The following is a 21901-nucleotide window of genomic DNA, read 5'->3' as shown; positions in this document are numbered from 1 at the left end:
TGGCTCGGCCTGGAAGGGACCACAGTGGGGCAGCTGGTCCCACCTCCCTGCTCCAGCAGGGCCATCCCACAGCACAGGATTGTGTCCAGAAGGGTCTGGAATATCCCCAGTGAGGAGATTCCACACCCTCTCTGGATAATCTGTTCAGTGCTCGGTCACTGCATAGGGAAGAAGTTCTGCCTCCTGCCCAGGTGGAACCTCCTGGGCTCAGTCCCTGCCCGTTCCTCTGGTGCCATTGCTGGGCCCCTGGAGCAGAGCCTGGGCCCTGCTCGGAGCCCTCCCTGCAGACAGGGACACCCAGGGCTGAGGGCCCCTCTCAGCTGGGGCTCCTCTCCAGGCTGGACAGGCCCAGCTCCCTCAGCCTTTCCCTGCCAGAGATGCTCCAGACCCTAAATCATCACTGCAGCCTCCGCTGGCCCCAATCCAGGAGCTCCATGTCTCTGCTGTCCTAAGGAGCCCAGGACTGGACACAGCACTGCAGATGTGCCACACAGGGCAAAGCAGAGGGGCAGGATCACTCCCTGAGCTGCTCTTCCCAATGGACCCTGGGCTGCCTGTCCTGTCCACCCATCCAGGGAGGCTCAGTGTAGCTCAGCCTTGAGGCACAAATTATTTCCTCACACAAGGAATTGTCAGAGAGAACTAAACCATTCCTGCAATTCTTATGACCAGCCACATGCTGCCCACTTCACCCTCACTTTTCCACCTTTACCCAGTTGCTTCTTAGCCACAGTACAGAGACTCTTTCTACACATTCCTTCAATTACTCACTCTTCCCCCAATGGAGAGGCTCTCCCGTGGGAGCAGCTCAGCACCAAGGGGCTAGTCTCACCTATAAGGAGGCAGGGAGATGGGGATTCCCTTTCCATTTCCTCCCTTCGTGCAGACAGAGTTTAAAACAGTGTTTACAATCAGTGGAATGACTCAGAAAAGAAGCTCTGGCAGGGTGGGGAACCTAATTTGAAAAAAGAAAAAGGCAATGACTTCTGCTTTATGATACATTGGCCGATATTCAGCTATCAGTACACAAAGGGCTTTTCTTCCTGAGCCATTAGCTAAATGAATCAGCAGAGATTTCCAGCAGAGTGTTTCTCCCAGCAGAGTCCCATCTCCTGTTCTCTGCAGGCTGGGAGGGCACGTATCCGTCTGCCACTGCAGGGACAAACAGGACACAAACAGGAAGGTGTCTTTTCAAAATGTGAGGTTACTGTAAAAATAAATCATGACTCTTCTGTGGAGAGCAGCAAACACAAATTATGGGAAATATTTTCAGCCTTTGCTGTTGCAAAGGGAGCAAATGTAAACAGCCCAGCTGGCACAGCAGGCTGACACAGCATTCCCAGTGTTCCCAGTGCTGCAGTGACAGTGAGGAGAGTACAGCCCCTCATGCTCCCCAGGGCTCTGCTCCAATCAGCCCAGCACATCCACACCAGAGCAAAGGACCTAGACTTGGGGTGGGGATCTCCAAATAATTTCAGTTCCTTTGTTCCCAACAGTGGCTGAATGACACAGCTATCCAGAAGTCATTGGAGCACCTTCCCTATGGAGACAGGCTGGTAAAGTTGGGGCTGTTCAGCCTGGAGAAGGGAAGGTTGGTGTGTGGACACCTCACAGAACTTTCCAGTAGCTGAAGTCACTACAGGGAAGCTGGGGGACAACTTTACATCAGGAATTGTAGTGAAAGGGCAAGGGGAATGGCTTCAAACTGACACAGAGTAGGTTTAGATGGGATATCAGGAAGAAATTCTTCCCTGTGAGGGTGGAGGGGCCCTGGCACAGGTTGGCCAGAGAAGCTGTGGCTGCCCCATCCCTAGCAGTGTTCCAGGCCAGGCTGGATAGGGCTTGGAGTAACCTGAGTAGTAGAAGGTGTCCCTGCTCTTGGCAGGGGAATGGAATGAGATGATCACTAAGGTCCCTTATGACACAAATTCTTCCATGTTTCTGCAATTCTAAGGCTCCCAAGGCACCAGGAAGGTTTTGGGCACCTTCTGGAGCCTTGTGTGCTGCAAGAAAGAGGCTTGCAGCAGACAGGCAGGTGGCATTGACATGGGAACATGCAGGTCTGCCTCCCCACACTCCCAAAGAAGAAAGAAAAAGAAAAAAGCACCTAACTTCCCAAAGCAGCTGGGTTGAAAAGAAGTGGCCATGTGACTTCCCTGTTAAAGGTGAGAAAGGAAAGGATGAAATCATCTTCCTAGAGAAGAAAGGGAGATTGGTTACCCTCCCCAAAAATTATGGAGAGGCTTTTATCTGTCACAGTAGGAAGTGCTGAAGGATCTGGGTTCCCTCTCTGCCCCAGGACCAGAGAGTGATATGGACCCAAGTGGCACTTTGCTCCAAATCCCTGAAAACAATCAAGGGACAAACTTCTCCACCTTGTTTAAAGTACTGTAAAAATTTACAATGAGCACAAGATGGCACAGGAAGTATCCCAAGAGGATGTCTTCTACCGTGTATATAACTGGAACTTTTAAACTCCTAGCTATTTACAGCTACCTCACTGTAAAATCAAACACTTCTCAGCAGTTCTTTTCTCCAGCCACAGCCTTTAGGAGACAGCTATCACAGCCCTGTGCTCTGAAAAGCTGTTGCCTTAATGTTCAGAATTTACCAACCCTTTTTTTCTGATGGATCAGGCAGACGTGGGATGTGAGACACACAAGATCAGGAATGTATCCCTGAAGTTGGTTTGATGACTGAGCCATGCAGGCTCACCTGGCAGATGCATTATCAATACTGAAGGTGTGATTATCATTAAGCTAAACGAGGTCTCACAGGTGTTTTCATGCTCAGCACTTACCTACGGAGATGGAGTGCACTGGCAGGTGATTGATTTGGGTTTGGTTTGGTTTGTGGGTGTTTTAATGTGTTCTGCTTAGCACAGCTGCATGAAGGGAAATCAATATTTACCACCCAGCAACAGATAATTGTCTCATCTGATTTGTAGCAATCTTTATAATAAATGCCAAAAATTATTCCTGCTGTTGAACTAAATTAGTCCTGATACTTTCTAATGTATCCCACCTTACAGAGACTAAGAAGCCTGTAAGAAAAGGTTTCTCTTGTAAAACTGAAGAGTTAGTTCACACAAGTTCATGTATTCTCATCACAGGAAACAGGACCTGTTTATAGAAAATAGTATTTTTTTGCTAGCCAAGGCACACAGGAAAAGGTTAATAGACTAAATTTACCAGGTTATACATCAGCTATTTAGGAGTAGCAGAAATTCAAGAACTAATTATACTATAACATGCAAATAGTGGATAGACACACACATATGTGCACTGTCATCTGAACACCCTCAATTTTGGCAACTGGACAAAACCTCACCATTCTTTTCTTCTGTGAAAGTAAGTTTGTGACAGTACCCTCACTCCCATTTCCAGTCTTGCAGCCATGGTACTGCATGAGTCCAACAGAAATACATCCACAATCAGCCCTGTCACCTCGAAAAACAACTCAAAAAAACCCCAACAACAGTTGATAACACACACACCTTTCTCTATTTGCACGAAGTCTGACTCACTCCAAAATCCCGACTGCTTGGCACTTCCAGTTCAAATGACAATACAGAGGCAAAACAATTCTCCACACTTCAAAGGAGGTTCCAGTCAGGCAGCCATGGAATTTGGAATTTTGACCCTGCTCACTCTAGCAAAATGAGGCTTGTTGAGACTTAACATGAAAAGGGAGTAGCTAATGAAAGCACCCATGGCATCTTGTCCAACATACACCTAATTCCACTACAAATTGCAGCAGGGAGAACCGCACAAGGAGCCTGGAATGCTGGGATTCCAAGATACCAGTGCAGCGTGGATTGCAGATGTAATAGGGAGGGTCACATAAGGATGGATGGCTCTTCACCTTGGTGGGACACCTGCCACATGGTCAAGGGCTGTCACTGCTTCTTCCAGAGGCAGCACTGGGAAAAAAATCCTGTCTGTGGTTAACTCTGGTTTGGCTCCAAAGCCAGCAGGAGCACAGAGAGGATCAATCTGGCCATCCATGTACTCTCAGGTACCTACCCTTTCCTCCTCTTTCTGATGGGAAAGAAACCACTATTCAAAAGTCCAAGCCAAATTGCATCTGGCAAGTTTAATGTCTGAGCATGGAAATAAAACAGACCATTCCCAGTTTCTATTTTATCCAAAAGCTTAAATGCAAAAGGATTGGCCATTTCAAAAATTTCACTGTGCTCATTCACTCCTCAAACCTTTCGAGATTGCAGCACAAAAAACTCAGTGCTCAGTGTCACATTCAGATTGGGAATGCTGTAGGCAGATGATGTGAGCTGGGCTAGGGACTGCCACCAGACCACATCCAAAAGCCTATTTCTGAAAATGCACATTTCTCAAAAAGGACACAATTATTTTCTTCATTCTAGGTGAAGGGGCAGGTAGGGCTGAGCAAGCTGACATTTTGTTGGCTTTGTCCTCTTCCAAACCTGGAAGGGCTGGTTTGGGATCCAGGCAAGATTCCCAGCCAGTCTTCACTATGATGAATTTTTCAGTCACCAGGAATAGCTTTCAGAGTGGCTTGTAACTGCAATGAGAACTCCTATTCACACCTCTTGAAAATATTGGTTTAGGCTGTTCAGTTGAGGATGAATGAAACAAGTGAACTAATGCACATTCCCAACCATTCTCAGTTTATTACAGGCAAGAACTAACTTTTGCTGTAGGAAATGGAAATTCTCAAATAGCCACACAAAGCTGTAGACACAAAATCTGTCCCTGGCTATACTACTTAGTCTTTCAGTAGTGTTCAGCCACTGCCAGATATAAACCAGTGTTCTACAGGAGGAAGAAAAAGGAGAGGAGCTGCAGCATCCAGTTCCAGCCAGACACTCCATGGCCAGACTGAAACAATAGGCATTACCAGGTCTTATTTCACAAGGTACAAGAGGGACACTCACATCACAGTAAATATAAAAATGATTTGGGCATTGTCTGCGTCTAAAAGCCAATGGAAAGACTCAGGGTTAAACACAGCAAGTAACAAAGGAAATACCTGGCCCTCTTCTTACAACATGATGGTCCTTCCTCACAAGAACAGAGCCTGACATCCATTTTAGCCACTCATGTTACACATCCTACAGATCCAGGTGGTTACAGCTCCTCTGGGAAGCACAATTCCTGGGGATTGCTCTCAGAATGAACAATCTCTTCACTGGAGTCTTCTGCTGCTTACCAGTGATTTTAGAGAAAAAGATTAAATGTGTCCCAGGCAAAGCAGGAGCCAAGACAATCAAGCCAAGTTCAAACAGATCAATTCAAATGGGATGCTAAAGCAATTAATAATAGACAGGGATCTGGTCACACTGCTAGCATTTATAGTTACAGTCTTGCTGCTGTTTATTGTTATAGTTTTACAACAAAAATAATTTTTTTAGAAGTAGTTCAAGGCCAGCACCAAATGAGTGGTGGACTTCCAATGACACTTTTTTTGCTGTCTGGAGTCCCAGTTGCTAGAGTTTCTCCTCCTGTTTTGCATATATCTTATTCCTTCTGGTTTATCTTCCTGTGTATTCCAGGACAGCAGCTAGACCTTCTGACACTTGCATGATCTGAAATTTTCACCCATGGGACTCAGGCTCCTGTATCAGCTCTTTCCTGTCTGAGGGCTGGTCAAGATTAGAATTTATTAAGAAGGAAAAAGCCAGGAGATTTGCAAAAAAAAAAAAAACAAACAAGACAGGGCAGGAACTTTGATTAAGTGAAATATCCCTGCTTCTTTCTTCAGCAAGAAAATAATCATGGCAACAAGAAAAAATAATACAACCAAAAAAATAAATTAAAAAGTGCATCTGTTGCAAATAATATTATCCTTGTCTCTTTTTGACTCTTGTTTTGCAGAGTTTAAAATAGCATTTTTTCCTCTTCCTTTTTTTCCTCAGAGTGCCGCTTCAGTCATAAGTTTCTTCTTTAGTTTCTGAAAAAAACCCCAGACTCATAAGAAAATGTGACACCTTGAATTTTTCAAATGTTTCATATCTCAAAATTAGATATGCATCCCCCACAAAGACATCCTTTCAAAGAATAGTTATGGCATATGACACCTTTCAACAATTCTAGAATAAGGTAATTCTGTTTCCAAAATAAAAGCCTGAGAATCCAAACAGAAAACCCTCCCTTCCCCTTCTCCCTTCTTGGTGAAGTTTTGCCTTGAAAAGAAGTGTTCATGTCTCTGGAAGTCTTAGAAATAATCAGTTCTGTGTAGCCATACAGCTCACAGCAATGATTTCTGAGAAAATACAGAACTTTGCCACCTGTTTTACTGAGTCTTCTGTCCCCATTTCAAAAAAACAGATGGATCTAAGATAGGTGTAACATCATGGGAACTGTCTCAGGCAGCAGATCACAAAAAATATATGCCACAGTTTTCATCCTGCATTCAGGGGAGCTACTGCTGTCTTGGAACTCTTTCCCCTCCTCCTTCTCCAAGAAAACATTTAGCTGGTTACCAACCTGTCTCTCCTTTATTGCTGCTCCTCTCTAAGTCCTCTTTTTCAGCGAGTGCTGCCAACTCTGCCTCTGTTTGGTAGCTCTGGTAGGAACTTTGCTCTGGTGGTGTCACTCCCTTTTGTCTTCCAGTCTGTGGCATGAATTCCAGTACTGTTCTGTTGGGCACTTGAAGGAGATACGGCTCTGTGAAGTACTGCCCTCCTGCCATGCTAGAAAAAGGCATTTGGGAATGCAACTGATTGGAGAAAGGAGCTCCCTGCATGTAGAAATCACTCCAGGGCACAGCTGGATAGGCAGGGATATCTGCTGAGGGAAAAGCCACCAAGAAAAGAAGAATAATGAAAATAATATCTATGTAGTACAAGATGTGTGTGTTGTGCTTTACTCAGTGCAAACACAGCACTGCTGTGCAGCAGACATCACACACAGAGCAAGGATCACTTTGCTCTTTACACTGCAGTGTATTTAACCAAAACATGGTTCTTAGGAAGAAAACCTTACAAAGTTCATAGCATTGTTATAATCTAAAAAAAAATCCATGCCACTCAGCAGTGATCCTGAGTGTATGTAATGACAGTAGAGACACCCCCCCAGTTTTTTTTCCAGTCCCATTTTCCAAGTTAGTTCTTCCAGGCATAAGATGGATACTTAATCTTCACTTACATTTATAAAAGCTGTAAACCAGAAATATTTTGTTAATTAATATTCATAATTCAACTAAGCTGCTCACTTGCTTATGTACTGATGTAAGACTTGCAGGTGTGTCTGCACTGATAGACTGGTTTCCAGCCCTGTACTTTGGGAATCCTGGAACCTTTTCAGAAAGAAATTCTTCACTTGTGAGGGTGGTAAGGCACTGGAACTCAGAGGAGTTGTGGCTGTCTCATTCCTGGAAGTGTTCAAGGCCAGCTTGGATGGGGCTCTGAGCAACCTGGGATAGTGGAAAGTGTCCCTGTCCATAGCAGAGGGTTGGAACTGGATGAGCTTTAAGGTCCCTTCCAAACCAAGCCATTCCAGGATTCTATAATTCTGTGAACTTGGTCATCGCCACTGCATAACAGAAAAGCCATTCAGTGCTGATTGTGCTCTGGACAAAAGCATGGAGTAAGAGAATATCAACTCTGCCTCTGTTCCTTTGTCAACCTTCCAACTTCACCAGCTTACACCTTTACACATCCCTTGATGCTCATACAACATGCCCCAAGGAATGCAACACACACTTGGGCATCAAGCTAGAAACACATTTCATTTGATGCAGTCTGGGGCACAGCCCTCTCATTATTTCTGGCCCATCAGACTGAAAAAAACCACAGAAAATAATAATTATACCTTGGAACTAGAGCAGGAAAGCAGGGCCAAGTGTGTTAGATAGCATGGGTGCTGCCAACCTGTCCTGAACAATGTCGGCTCTGAAGAGTGGGGACAGGAGCCAGCTTGCAGCCTGATGTGAGTCAGACTGAGTCAGACTTCCCTCCCTGACAAGGTCCACAGAACTGGTACAAAAACAGCAGCAGCATCTGTGGGCTAAAACTCTCTGTTCTCTCATGTCATAAGACAAGGGATGGAGCTTTTGGAGCACGACCTTAATTTAACAAACCTGTCAGTCTAAATGAATTAACTACAACAGTTTGTCATTTGATTATACTTGGGCTTGAATAACTTCAAAATACAAAGCCCAAACACAAAACAAGGAGATCAACAATGCCATTTTTACCTAGGAGTTTGTTTTGTTTGTTGCTTTTTTTTTTTTTTTTCAGAAAATGATGCTGAAGTTCCTTCATCTCAGTGCTGTTGCAAATTCAAGTCAGAGGAAGAATCTATGTCCATACTCTGTTGGCTCCTCTCTCTCTCTTCTTTTGCACTACCCTAAGATACATAACATGATTTCAAACTGGTTTCTGCAGAAGCCAAACAGAGAAGGCTGTTTTTCCTCACTACCGCCAACTATCTCATCTGCTGTGGCACCTTTTCCACTTTGTACCCTTGACTTCCACCACATGCAACAAAGGGATGTTCGTGTACACAACAGGACACTCCTGGAAAACAAAAGTTACTTCTCCAGTGCAGCTAAAACATCTGCACTATCTGACACATTCACATTTTATGCTCTTCCTGACATGTGCAGTCTGGGTAGCAACTTTTGATTCAAATGAACAGGTTACTCAGCACTTTAAAAAAAAAACAAGCATACAAGGAAATTAAGTGAGAGAAAGATGGGCACATCTATAGATTTGTGCAGGCATGTGGACCATTCCTTCTTTCTGTCACAGTCATCAGTGAACCCACTGATGATGCTGAATGTTTCAGGGTATCATTTAGCAACTCCAGAACAGCAGGATGCCAAAATAGTTCAGAAAATTACCTGAATTGTCACTTGGCTGCTGTGGCATGACTGGTCTCCCCACATGGTTTTGTACATAGCCTCGTGTGGCTCCGTAGGTTATGGCTCCACTGTTGCCAGGTAAGTCAGGGAAAGCTGAATGGGACTCCAGGGGTGTTGGAGGAGGAAGGTGGTCACTGGAGAACATATTGCTGGCCAGGTGACCTTGGTGACACAACTGGGAGAGCTGATAGATTCCCCCCTGGCTGCTGTACTGACAGTAGGTGGCCTCCAGGTTGTCTGCAGGCTCCAGCTGCTCCAGACAAGGGCAGGAAGCTGGTGAACTGAAGCTGTGGAGAGCAAGGAGAGAGGCAACCCAGAGATTAAAGGAGGGTCAACAGCTACACCAATCTATCCAATTAACAACTGTTTTATTGCCAACCCTTCCTCCCAAATGCCAGGCACAGGACAAGGGCAACAAAAGCCACTTGAGCAAAGTGCTTTCACAGCAGGGTTTTGAACAATGGGTATTAGTGGGGATTATCTTCCCACTCTCCAAAGCACGATCCAAAGCCTGAACACCCTCACTTTCACTTGACAAGCATGCAAATCTAAGACCACTCTGAGTACAAGTAGCACCTGTCTCATAGCAGGCACCCTGTCCTATTATGCACTTCATACAGCTTTTCATACTCCCTTTAAAGTATATCGTCACATCTGCCTCTCACTTTTCATTAATGCTCCCACCTAATTCTTCATCCCTTGTCCCACATTCACCCTCCCAAGGCGTCTCCCAGGGGCTGCTTTTTTCATCTCTCTCAAAGACCCTTTCATCTGCCCCTACCCTTGATTCTGGTCGCTGTAAGAGAAGGATTCCGTGGAGCCATTTTCCTGACTGGCCAAGCTGCATTCATTGCTGGGCATGTCCAGCATCAGGGGAACAATGTGGCTGTGGGGGTCGAAGGCTAGGCTGAGCGGCAGGCTGGCCCTGCGGATGGGAGGAGGACTGGGAAGATTAGGGAAGTACTCCACGCTGCTGGGATTGAAGTGCAGCGCCTTGCTCTGAGCTTGTGCTTCACAGGGTGCCAACATTCCTACCACCAAGGAGGCTGTGAATAAAACAGACTGTCACACTGTGCCATCACACTGGGAATCTGCAGGAGCAAGCAGAGGAAATGACAAGAGGACCAGGACAGAAAAACAAGATGCCAGTGAAAGAGTGGATGTTATTGATGGGAATAGAAGTAAATGAGTACCAGCACTGCTGTTGAGAAGCAAAAGGGAGTAGTAGCAAGCTCTCTGGAACACAGAATGATGTTTATTGGTTAAATAAAATTACCTTTGTGAATTCTGTCTCTGCATACTATCTTTATCCAGCTCTCAAGAAGGCAGCCAACTGAAGCAAAGTAGTTCTTGGAAAAGAGCCAGGAACAATCCCCAGTCATCTTCCATTTCTACTGTCCTCTGGGAGGAGTGTGCTGCACAGATCACCCTTTAGAAAAAATGAACTGTGCTTTGAATGAAACAAAGCTATGCCTTTACAAATCCACTGTCTAGGCTGTTTTGAAACACATTTTCACTCCCGGTTTGGCCTCTGATGAGTCATGCCAAAAACAAAAATTAAAAAAGTAGAAATGGCAGCTGAAGGTCCTTGGGAAAAAGAAGATGAGAGATGGGAAAGGGAACCAACACCTTTTGGTTGGTAGAATCTTGTTTGGTGACCTGTCTCCTCTGCTGGAAAAGGAGAGAGGAATAGTTTCCTACAGAACAGCCTCTGTGGAAAGACACAATAGAAGAAATGAAATTGATGATCAGAATCAGGTATGCTGGTGATCCAGAGTAACAATTATACACAAAGCTCAAGAAGCTTGGGCGTGGTGCAAAAAAATGAGTTTCTCTCTTATTATGGCAATTAACAAATGGTTTCTCTCTTCACAAATGCAGCCATCACCTGTGCAGGAAGGTGCAATGTTTTCTCCAGGGTAGCTAGGCTGAACCAGCTCAAGGATGAGGAAGAGAAGAGAAAATATCACCAGCTGCCCTGGTGAAGCTCTCCCACACATTGTAAAGCTTTCAGGGAAAGTCTGCAGCTGCACTTCACCCTTATAGGCATAGAGAGTAACATCAAATGCACTCCACCAGGTGTGACTCAAAGGCCTTAAACACAAACCTAAACATAAAGATGCCACAACAAGTATTAGCAGCCTTTAGAGAATTTTGGAATGCATGTCCAGAGAGCTGATGAGGAGTTTTCACTTCATCTTGCAGCACTGTTTCTCAGATTGCCCAGTGTGCTGGGCAGTTTTGTGCCTCTTATTGCACCTTCCCACATTCTGTTTTTTTCCAACTCTCTGCAGCCATGGAGAGAAGGAATCAAATGTTTCAATGAAAACTTTTCAAGTTTTCAATAGCCCTGATTTTGGGCTCAGTCAGAAAACTGAAGCAAAATCTAGGATGGCATCTCTAAAGCATTTGCATACCCAGGCAGTTCTCAGTGGTTTATTTTTTCTGTTTGACCACACTATTTATCCATGCCAGGCAGCATCTCAGGTGTACCTGTTGCATTCCTGGGGTTTGGTTTAGCCAGAAATGAAACTGAAGACCTCTTCTGATTTTTTTAAACCCTTCTTTAGCACTGGTTGCCCTGACACCTGTGCCCCAGAATGTTCACACAAACGTTATGGAACAGCAACCATGGGGGGCACAACTTACCTGAAAAGCAGTCTATATCCAGGCAAAGCTCCAGTTCAGTAATGACAGCTGCTCTGCAGATGGCCCTGCTCTTTCTCAGGATGAACACAGGCAGCCCAGGAAATCACTTCTAAACCTATCTCCATACCTACTAAGAATAATTTAACTTTTTTTTTAAATATTTGCAACACTTAGTGCAGGTAATCTTTGTGGATCATGGCAATAGGATCCTCAGGCAGTGAGGCTGTGAGACAGCACCCTCAATCTCCAAAGAGCTGGTTCAGCCTTTTCTAAAGTCTCCTCTGCTTCTCTGCCCTTTCAAAGAGACACTGACATTTTGTCTTCTAACTAAAGTCACAAATGCAGTAAGAAGAAACAATTCCCAGAGAAGTCATATCTGCTGAATCTGGCATATCTACAGAAGATTCCAGAGTTGTTCCATGAAGAATTCTGACCCCTGGCTTGACATAATGCTTACATTGTACAATTCTGTGGCTCTTCCTGATGCTGATGTACTGAGAGAGAGAACCTCAGAAGGCTTTCCAGTGAACATGGGAATGTAACAACAGGATTTTTATTTCTTTCTTCCATTACTTCTGGGTTCTCAGTCCATGAGACAACCTTGTGAATTTTTGGAGAGCAATTTAATCATTTACACCTTCACATCGCAGAACCAGTCCTGGCACTACACTTGACTTAACTCTAGAATGGTTATTCTGTTTGCAGCCTTTACTGGAACATCAAGGGCCATCACAAAGCTTTTGATAGGTTCATCCTCATCTTGAAATTATGAGAAAAAGAAATTTGTTCAAAATTTGTTTGAAAGCTAGAGTCGTATAAGTGAAGTCATTGGAGCTTGTAATTTATTTACTGTTCTTTGACAAGCTATATCCAGCTTCATCCAATTGCTCCCAAGATTTCCATTAGAATCCCATTTCTGCCAGTGAATTTAATCACCTTGCTATTTGCTTAACGGAGTTACTTGGACAGGCTGGGCTCCTGACAGGTGTCCTCAGCAAGGCAAACACATGAAACAAAGGATTTCCTGCAAAAACACGAGTGGGGCAGAAAAATCTCCTCTCTACCAGAGGCACAGAAAGGAACTTTTCTTTCTAATGGGTTAACTCTAAAGAAAACACAAGCCAATTAATCACAGATACATATGTATCAGCAAGAAATCTCAGAAGACCAAGAAAAGCTTCAAATAATTACCAGTGTCTAAAAAAAAAAGCCATTAATTGTAATCATGCTGTCTAGCAAAAGTGGAAAAAAAAAACCAGCAAAACATTTCTAAGATCAAAACAAGCTCAAAATTGAAGTTTTGAGTCACAAGAGGCTCTTATAGCAAGTAGTGTGGCTACTATATCTAAATCAGAAGCTGTAACCGCCAGCAAGGTAACACACATCTCAAATACAACTCACTGACATTTTAAATTAGCTTGTTTGGAGAACTGGTAAAAACAGTGGGACATTTAAAAAAAAACAAAACAAGCCAAATCCACATAGCAAGAGTCAGAACTACTGGATAGAGCAAGGAAAAACAATGGAAATTGCAGCACTGTACACTCCACAAAGGTCTCATGCACTTAAGTAATTTTCTTGTCCTGCTGAAAGTCGTTAAAAAGGAAAGCATCTGAATAGCCACTCCAACAGGTCACACTCTGTGGGTCCAAGTGTACCACGATGCAGAAATCCCAGAAGCTTTTGCTAAAACCATACATGAGCTGTTTTCACAAGGGACACTATTAAGCAATTGGTTTTCCCTTGTAAATTGATAACCTTTTTCATTCATCTGTTTTCTCTTTTGTTTTGCTCCTGTTAATTTGGATTTTATCCTATCCAAGTTTTGTCTCCTTCATTTTCTGAGATACCCTAATAAAGAAAACAGGCAATCCATGGATAGCCCTGCAGATCTCTCTTCTACAAGGATTCTCTACAAGTAATATCAGTCTTTTCCCTCAGAGAGGACACTTGCCCTTCTTCTTCCTTACACATTGCATCAAGAATTCAGATAGGACCTTTCTTTCCTATCAGAAAGAACTGCTTGTGTTTTCCACATGGAGAGCTGCATCCCAGCGTGCAGATCCCCCAGAAAGAAATGCAAGCAGAGGACAAGATCATGTCCCTAAATTAAACTTTATTTCTCTGACAGACATTATCCAACAGGGCAAATAGCTTCATGCTGAGAGAGAGTAGGTTTTGGTTGGATATTAGAAGTAAACTCTTCCCTGTGAGGCCCTGGCTTAGGTTGCCCAGGGAAGCTGTGGCTGCCCCATCCCTGGCAGTGTTCCAGGCCAGGATGGATGGGGCTCTGAGCAACCTGGATAGTGGAAGGTGTCCCTGCCCATGGCAGGAGGGATGGAATGAGATGATATTTAAGGTCCCTTCCAACTCAAACCATTCTGTGATTCCCTGATATTCTCTCCTGACTAAACAGTGTCTCAGCAGAGGTACTTTAGGAACCAGGAGAGGTTCCTAATGCATAAAAATCAGAAGATATTTGGTTTGTTTCCTTTAAATGAATTCTCTTGCAAAACCTTGGTTTCTATCCAATTAAATACAGGGCTCAACAGACTTCACCATTTCATCACTCTGAAAGCAGAATTACTCAAACATTTTGACCATATTTACTCTGTCGCAAGAAGTGGGAAAACTGGAACTGACTGAATTACAGTTAAAAAGGTCATAGGATTGAATAAAGGAGTCCTTGCCTTGGGAAGATGACAGGAAAATTTAAATGACAGAAGTACTAGATTAGGTTATAAAGAAAGTATTTCAATAACATACTTTTAGCAACACATGAAGAATTCTAAACTTACAGTTGCTTTCCACCATACCAAAATACCTTTAAGGTAAAAGCACTATTAAAAAATTTGAGTAATTCTTGGAAAATGAGTTGCAGGAACTGGCTTTAATACTGACAACTAAATACTGATATATTTAGAATACAACGAGGGGACAGACATAATAGCATGAAATTCCAAAGAATTAATTACACTGGGAAGCAGGAAAACACACACAGCAGTACCACATGTCAGCACATCTGCTTGGGATATCCATCCCTAAGAAAGTGGTGGAGTCCTCATCACTTTGGAAATCTTTTCATATTGCACCAACTTGGAAACACAAATGTACCTAGGAAATGCTTTAGAGAGCACTCCTGACTCTAGGGAATGCTCTTGAACTGCACACATCAATAAACAATTAGACAAATCCTCTCTCTTTCATTGCCATCAATCTTTTAACAGAGCTCGGGTAGAAAACTGGTTGAACAGCACACCCCACTGACTTAAAACTCCACTGCAACAGTGATTAAATTCAATCTTCAGCTTTGGAACTCAGCTACTCTCACTCCCTCAAGGTCTCGAACAATATGGAAACCTGTCCTGCCTGGAGAAGCCAAGGAAGCTCCTTTGGATGTTTTAAGGTGTGGAGTAGCTGATAGAGCCTTTACAACACCAGCAGTTCACAGAGTGCACCTTCCTTATGCAGCTCATGTAGTTCAGACTGTAACCAGAATGTTTCCATCTAAAGAATATGGGGAGTGTGTATCTGCCACGGAGAACATCAGAACCAGAACATTCCCCTCATCCTTTACAACAGCAGGACCACTGTCAAACAGCTGTTACGGAAGAATGCCCTGCTCACTTAACCTTATGAAGTCGTATTCAGAATTCCTTGCTGGCTTCTGCTAGGACAGAAACAAGGACTGCAAATCTGTCTCCAGAACTAGCACAGAGGCACCACCATGCTCGTAGATAACTGGTGGAGACTCAATCAGCAGTGAGCTGCCATACCTACAATCACAGAATCATTGGAAGAGACCTTAAGGACCACCTCATTCCACCTCTCTGCCATGGGTGGGGACAACTTCCACTATCCCAGGTTGCTCAGAGCCCCATGCAACCTGGCCTTGGACACTGCCAGGGATGTGGCATCCACAGCTACTCTGTGCCAGTGCCTCACTACCCTTGCAGGAAAGCATTTCTTCCTAATATCTAACCTAAATTTCCCCTCTTTCAGTTTGAAGCCATTCCCTCTTGTCCCACCACTACAGTGCCTGATGAAAAGTCCCTCTGCAGCTTCCCTGTAGGCCCCTTCAAATACTAGAATGTCCTCTGAGGTTTCCACAAAATTTTTTCTCCTTCAGGCAGAACAGCCCCAACTTTCTCAGCCTGTGGAGTGATGTGCCGCTTTCTGCACTGATGGCATAAGGCTCTGACATGGTCTTTCCTAAAGCCTTTGGGAACCTCCCAGCTCCACCAGCTAATGATGCAGCTGTGCAAAACACACATGCTGGTCGGGGTCTCACCTGAGGCAGAGGTGGGTGATGCAGGGTGTGTGCTGAGCAGGCTGGAGGAGTTCTCAGCTCCAGGGTCTCCTCCCAGCATGTCAGGCTGGTCTCCAGCAGTGTCAGGCAATGGAGGCATGGGCAGAGGAGGTGCCCTGCAGCAGACACAGAGGACAAGGCAGGGCATTATGAACAGTCATGCACTCCTCTGTCAGACAAGGAGCAAATCCTACATCACCAGCAGGTGCAAAGGGAAATCACTGTCTGACTACAAGTGCAAGGAATGTTGTATCAAAAGTCTTTGGGGAAGCAGCCCCAGGTCACTTGAATAGGAGAGGCAGCAGGAACAGTGCAATGAAGTAAGGTGCTCTCCAATCTTCCACTTTAATTTATCCTCTTCCACTTAACTTTTCCCCTTTTCATTCTGTTTTCTTCATAAGAAGACGCTCCAGATTGCCATAAATACATCCCCATGGAGATTAATTTCTCTCTTCACACATTCACTATCCCTTGAAAGACCATCTACCCTCTTACATATTCTCTTTCCCCCCAATAATGTCCTCTGCTCACATATGAGAACTGCTACCTTGGATTTCCTCAAAGAAGTCCATGACTTTCTAAGGCTGATCTAATCAAGCAGCATTTCCATCACCAAGTGAAAATCCATGGAAATGGAAAGTAGTAGTGGGAGAACTGGGTTAAAAGAATCCCCAAGCACACCCAAAGCACCTGGCTGATGCATTCACAGAAACTAAAAATGAAGAGTTGATTCTATAAATCTACTATAAATCTTTTCTACCTCATCCCTTGCTCTTTACATGATTTCAGCCAGAGCAATTTCAATTGTTTTAGTTCAAAATTAATTTGATTAATCTGTGTTACAGGTTAATCAAAAGGACTTTTAAGAGGGTCCATCACAATTTGCCCAGAAATCTGACAGGCTACCTAGGTCCAACTCAGTGCTCAGCTGTTCACTGTTAAAAGGTGAAGGGGAAATGGCAAAAGAAAATATTTAATTGCTTAGGTATCAGTTGTGGAAAAATGAGAAAACAGAGTAAGTTCTTACCCATAGCCCTCTGATCCAAAGGGGACTGACAGAGCTGATGATGCTGGATATTTTCTGTTGCCTTTTATGCTCAACTTCTGCAATTTCCTCCACTTTGCCCTGCGATTCTGAAACCAGACCTGAAAAATGGGAAGAAAGGAACGCATTCAGGGAAGAAACCATCTACACATGGGGACAATGAGTGTCCCAGTCCCTGCCCATCCCTTTTCTGCACAGACCCACAGGCAGCACTGTCCCCCAGCAGGCATTACCAGGATACGCTGTGGTGTCACACCAACCACAGCTGCAATCTCTCTCCTCTTCTCATTGTCAGGATAGTGGTCTTCCTGGAACATCTTCTCCAGCTCTTCTAGCTGCTCTAGAAATGATGCATTGTCAAAAGAGAGAGAGATGGGAAGTATGTGACAAGAAAATAAGAAAAAAAATTAAAAAGAGAGGGAAACAGAAAAAAAAATTGGACATTTTTATTATACTAGAAATACATGAGTAAGAAATGATTTTTTTAAAAATAAACCACAAAAATAAACAAAAATCTTCTTCAGCTGTTTCAAAAGCAAAGAGCATTGCCAGTGATGCTTCAAATGAAAGACACTCAGCAACCTTTATTAGTGGAAGTCTTCACACACCTAATGGTGTGGAGTGCAATGCAATACCAGTTCGAGCACATCAGCACTGGGAAGGGAACACCGAGTGCCACTGGCACTGCCAATGTCACTGTGTGCCAGTGTGTGCCCTGGGATCTACCTGCACTATAGAAGGTGCGGGGTTTCTTCTTGACAGGTAAGGATTTTTTTCCCTTGGCCACATCACAGCTGCCTCTGGACTCCAGGACTGAAGAGCCCTCATAGGAATTCTGAGCTGCAGTACTGGCTGGAGCACCTTTGGATTGGTGAGGGGCCGGGCCGATCTCCTCCTGCCTGCAGGCAGCTCCAGCCACTCCACTGGATGCTTGCTTAGTTTTTCCCTTCTTCGCCTCCTTTTCAATCTCAGCAGGGCAGTAACTCTCAGAGTGCTCTTGTGACCCCGACTGACCTGTGGGCTCCTGTGCTAATCCAACCTTCGTGTCACCACAGAAATCCAATGGTTGCTCACACACCAAGGCAAAGTCATGCTGGCTATCAAGGACAACAGAGCCTTTGGGAGATGACCCAGTTGCCTGCAGGGTGCTGCATCCCTCATCTTCTTCCACCTCCTTTACAGAGCTATTCCTGTCTTCTGTTCCCAAGTTGTCCTCAACTGTTTCTTGTCTGACCGTGCCTGGGAATTCAGGTAGCACACTGCTCTCTGCACCATGGTCACCAACAGCATCAGCATCCACCACAAGGTGCTCTGTATTCAGCAGCATATTCTCCCTCTCATCATGGAATTCTGCAAGGCAAAAATGAGGGAAAAAAATCCAAACCCCACCCCACATGACCATTGCCTAAGCTGGATGTGCCTGGATCAGGAGTTTCAGTTCTGGGGGAAGGAAAAGACCACACAACAAAACCCAACAGTGACAAGAGAGCTCAGAATAAAGACAGGTGATGCCAGGAAAGCAGCAGCAAAGAAGCTGATATGGTCAATATGGAGATATTCAAATGTGTGACTAGAAAAGGGTAATTCCAGACACAGAGAATAAAGGGAAGCTTGCATATTACAAATACAGTTGTGGGAAAACAGCTTCAGGGGTAATACAGGTCTCTGGAATAAGCAACAGAACAAAAATCAATGACCTGACAAGATCCCATCACCTTATTAAAATGAGCAGAAGAAGGACAGAAGCAAAATTCTGGTCTACTTTGTCAGCAGGGATTACCTGACAAACATCATCACTTTTTTACTTTTATAGAGTTCTATCATACCAAAGCTGGCCAAGCAAAAAACTATTAATTGTACAAACTTCTAATAACCGCCTTAAATTATTTCTCTGCAGCTTCAGCCACACTTCTGAATAACAGATTTACGAGATAGGGAGTGAAATAAGGGGATAAGGACAAAATTAGGTACAGAAATCCAACTAAGTTTAACAAAAACCCCAAGTGTGTTACAATAAGAAAGACTAAATAGTAGAAGACGGGTCAGAAAGAACAGCAAGATAAATAATTAAAATAGGCAACAGAATAATACAGAAGCCTTATACTTTCCCAGCTGGCACATACATTTCCAAATAAAAATTTCCAAAAATCTCCCAAGCGGCTCAGAATGTGTAAGTCTGTGTGATTTCTGCTACTTAATTTTTTTTTTTAAGTTATTATTCCATAAGAATAGGAAGTAGAATAATAAACCCAAACCCATGTATTTGCCTTTGTCTGGAGAGAAGAAAGTTTGAGCAGACTGTTGGCAGCATTTCAATAGCATATGACAACTGAGAAACTTGATGGTTTAATTTTTTGGGGAAAAAGATACAAATAATTTCATTTCACTGTGCTCTGCTTTTGATATGTATTAGTGCAATGCCAAAATAAAGGATTTGCTTCTGCCTCAATGTCTCTTTCTGAAACAACTGTTAATCAAGGAAGATCCCCACAATTCCAAGCCGACCAGAGAAATTTCACAGAAGTATGAGGGGATGGCAGGCTACTCCAAGAGCATCTAATTTGCTTTTTATAGGATTAAGAGAACCAAATTAGTTGCAGGGGAAAAAAACAGAAGCAGGAAACTATGCAGCTATAATAATTTGATCTTGTTAAGCAGCAACAAGTTTCCACTGCTTATAATATCCTGATGGGGAGAGTCAAGAACTGAATGAGGAAGAAGATGTCTCTGGTCTATATAATTCCTTTTTCCACCATCCTCCTGGTTGCATCTGAACTTATCTCACTCATTATGTGAGGGGAAAAAAAAGTATTTTCACATTATTTGAGCAGGGTTTTTACCTGTTTCTATGCAAACCCCAGTATGTGTTTACATCACAAGTGTCCAAGTCTTATGTGGGCACCTGGGAGTTTAATATTCTTTACAGAAATAGTCCTCCAAGTGAAAGTAAACTGCTGTGTTTTATTTCTAGAACAGATAACAAAAATCTCACAACCATTTGGGACTGCCAAGGAAAAGAGCTGAAATGAAAACCAAGTTTGGAGAGAAAGATGGGCCTTCTTGGTAACAAAGGGAGTTATAAAACCACTCCTTTCTCCCATAATTCAGAGACCAGACTGAACATCCCTTTGTCCATCTTTTAGAAAAATAGAAGGAGAAGGGATGTTAACAAGTGGGCGTTAAGGAATAGGTAGTGTGGAACACCTGGTGCGCTTGCAGCAAGCCAAGCCCCCTTTTCTATTTCACAGCCACCTCCTTAGACATTCCTCGGAAAAAGTCAACCACTTCATCTGCAAGGTTTTTAGGGTTGTTTGGGGCATTTGGTATAAAGCCACCTGAACACACACACGGCAGGGGAAAAGGAACAGCCTCAGAGGTACCTCCACACAAGGAGGGGAAAACTGGACAGCGAGGAAGGTGCAAATGAGAAACCCCGAGGTAGCAGGAGCCGCTCGGTATGACACAAAGAAAAGACCCCCTGCCCCCAGCCAGGTGCTTTTACTAGCAGGGAACACGAGGGCCGGGGAATCCATCATTCCCAGTCGCGGGGCCCAGGACGTGGAAGGCTAATGAGTGCCTAGATAACATCGCTGAGGAGCGGTTATCCTCCCCCGGGGCTGCTCATTAGGCTCATTGCCGGGTGCCTCCCCCCGGTCATTAGGGCGAGCCGGTATCACTCATCCCCCCTGTCCTCATCCACACCCTTACCATAGCCCATTCCAAGCCCTCTAGCCGCCCGGTCCTCCGGCTGCTGCTCCTTGTCCACCCCGTCCATGCCGGCTCCGTGGCGGGCCCGCTCCGACTCGGCCCGGTTAATGCCCCGCCCGGCCGCCCGTCCTGCCCGGCCCCGGCCGTCTCATCAGGGCCACCTGGGTACAGCGGGGGAGACCGCCCTACCCCTCCCCCCTCCACGGGAACCACGCTGGGCCCCTGTTCTCCACACGGAGGGAACGGGAGTGTTCCAGCCTTGGTGAGGATATTAGGAAGAATACTCCCCATGAGGAGCTGGCTGAAATATCGCCGTGTGCGCTTTGGTGTTGCAAAACTCGCCACCTGTGGATGGAGGGGATCTCGTTGTCTGGACTGCTAGACCCAGTTCTGCGTTCCTCAGTACGAGGACAAGGAGTTACTGGAGAGGGTCCAGCGAAAGGAAACAAAGATGATACGGCGTCTGGAATGTTACAGTGAGAGAGACTGCAGGGGCAGGGTCTGTTCTGGCTGCGGAAGACTGAGAGGGGATCTTGTAATCCATATAAATAATCTTTAATAGGTGGCATGAGGATGGTGCCAGACTCTTTTCAGTTGTGGCCAGCGACAGGACAAGGAGCAATAGCTGTGAACTAAACCACAAAAAGTTTAATCTCAACATGAGGAAGACCTTTTTTTCCGTAGAGAATGGCAGAGCACTGGAACAGCTGCCTAGGGAGGGAATGGAGTCTCCCTCTCTGGGGACATTCCAAACTCATCTGGACACGTTTCTGTGTCACCTGCTCTGGATACCCTGACTAGACCATCGCTAGAGATGCTTCCCAGCCCTAAGAATTCTGTGATTGTGTTCTTTGCCGGTGGACTGGCAGGAACACATTTGTTTTAGGTGTCCAGCAACTTCTAGTTCTTCAGCAGCTGGGGGCTGCAAGGAACAAATGGCACTTCCTGACTTTTGAGTGCTGTAATTTGTGTCCTTTCAATGCTTAACAATTCTTAGTAAAAAGAAGGCTCCTAAGAGACCAGCACCAGGCAGTGCTTGCATGAAGAATGAGACATATGTCCTGATGCACCAAAACAGAACAACCTTCATCCTCCTCCTGTTTATTGGCTCATCATCGTCTCGCTGGCACAGCACTGTTCTCCTCCTGACTCAAAATTCCTGTCTTCATTTCAAGGTTTACTTTTGGCTTCTAAAGCCTTGCTTCTGCACATGCTTTCACCTGAATCATTTCATCAGGTTAAACGAGTGTAAGCTGAAAGATCTGTGCCAACATTTTGGAGCCAGTATAATTGGTCTAACAGTGCACCTGGTTCAGCCATCAGCCGCAAGAAGTTAGAACTAA

General features: G+C 44.5%; 1 protein-coding gene across 1 annotated transcript; it reads right to left on the bottom strand.

The window, feature by feature from the left end:
* Positions 1-5826: 5826 nt before the first annotated feature.
* On the bottom strand, positions 5827-20625 carry NOBOX (NOBOX oogenesis homeobox). The gene is made up of 9 exons (XM_066568370.1): positions 20559-20625; positions 17577-18200; positions 17084-17190; positions 16833-16951; positions 15788-15921; positions 9629-9893; positions 8827-9134; positions 6468-6770; positions 5827-5931 (listed from the first exon to the last, which is right to left on the bottom strand). Exons 1-9 carry the CDS (start codon positions 20623-20625, stop codon positions 5906-5908), a joined length of 1953 nt encoding a protein of 650 aa, XP_066424467.1. The 3' UTR covers positions 5827-5905.
* Between the last annotated feature and the right edge of the window lie 1276 nt (positions 20626-21901).

The sequence above is a fragment of the Molothrus aeneus genome, chromosome 32 (assembly GCF_037042795.1).
Source record: "Molothrus aeneus isolate 106 chromosome 32, BPBGC_Maene_1.0, whole genome shotgun sequence".
NCBI lineage: Eukaryota > Metazoa > Chordata > Aves > Passeriformes > Icteridae > Molothrus > Molothrus aeneus.
This window is presented reverse-complemented; position numbering and strand designations above follow the sequence as displayed.

What these genes read in the sequence shown, in the direction of transcription:
- NOBOX (XM_066568370.1), bottom strand. Translation starts at nt 20,625, where the DNA reads ATGGACGGGGTGGACAAGGAGCAGCAGCCGGAGGACCGGGCGGCTAGA. An exon ending in ATCACCCACCTCTGCCTCAG is followed by an intron (nt 9,894 to 15,787) that starts GTGAGACCCCGA and finishes TTTTATTCACAG; the next exon opens with CCTCCTTGGTGGTAGGAATG. An exon ending in GCAGCCAAGTGACAATTCAG is followed by an intron (nt 6,771 to 8,826) that starts GTAATTTTCTGA and finishes CTTTTCCCTCAG; the next exon opens with CAGATATCCCTGCCTATCCA.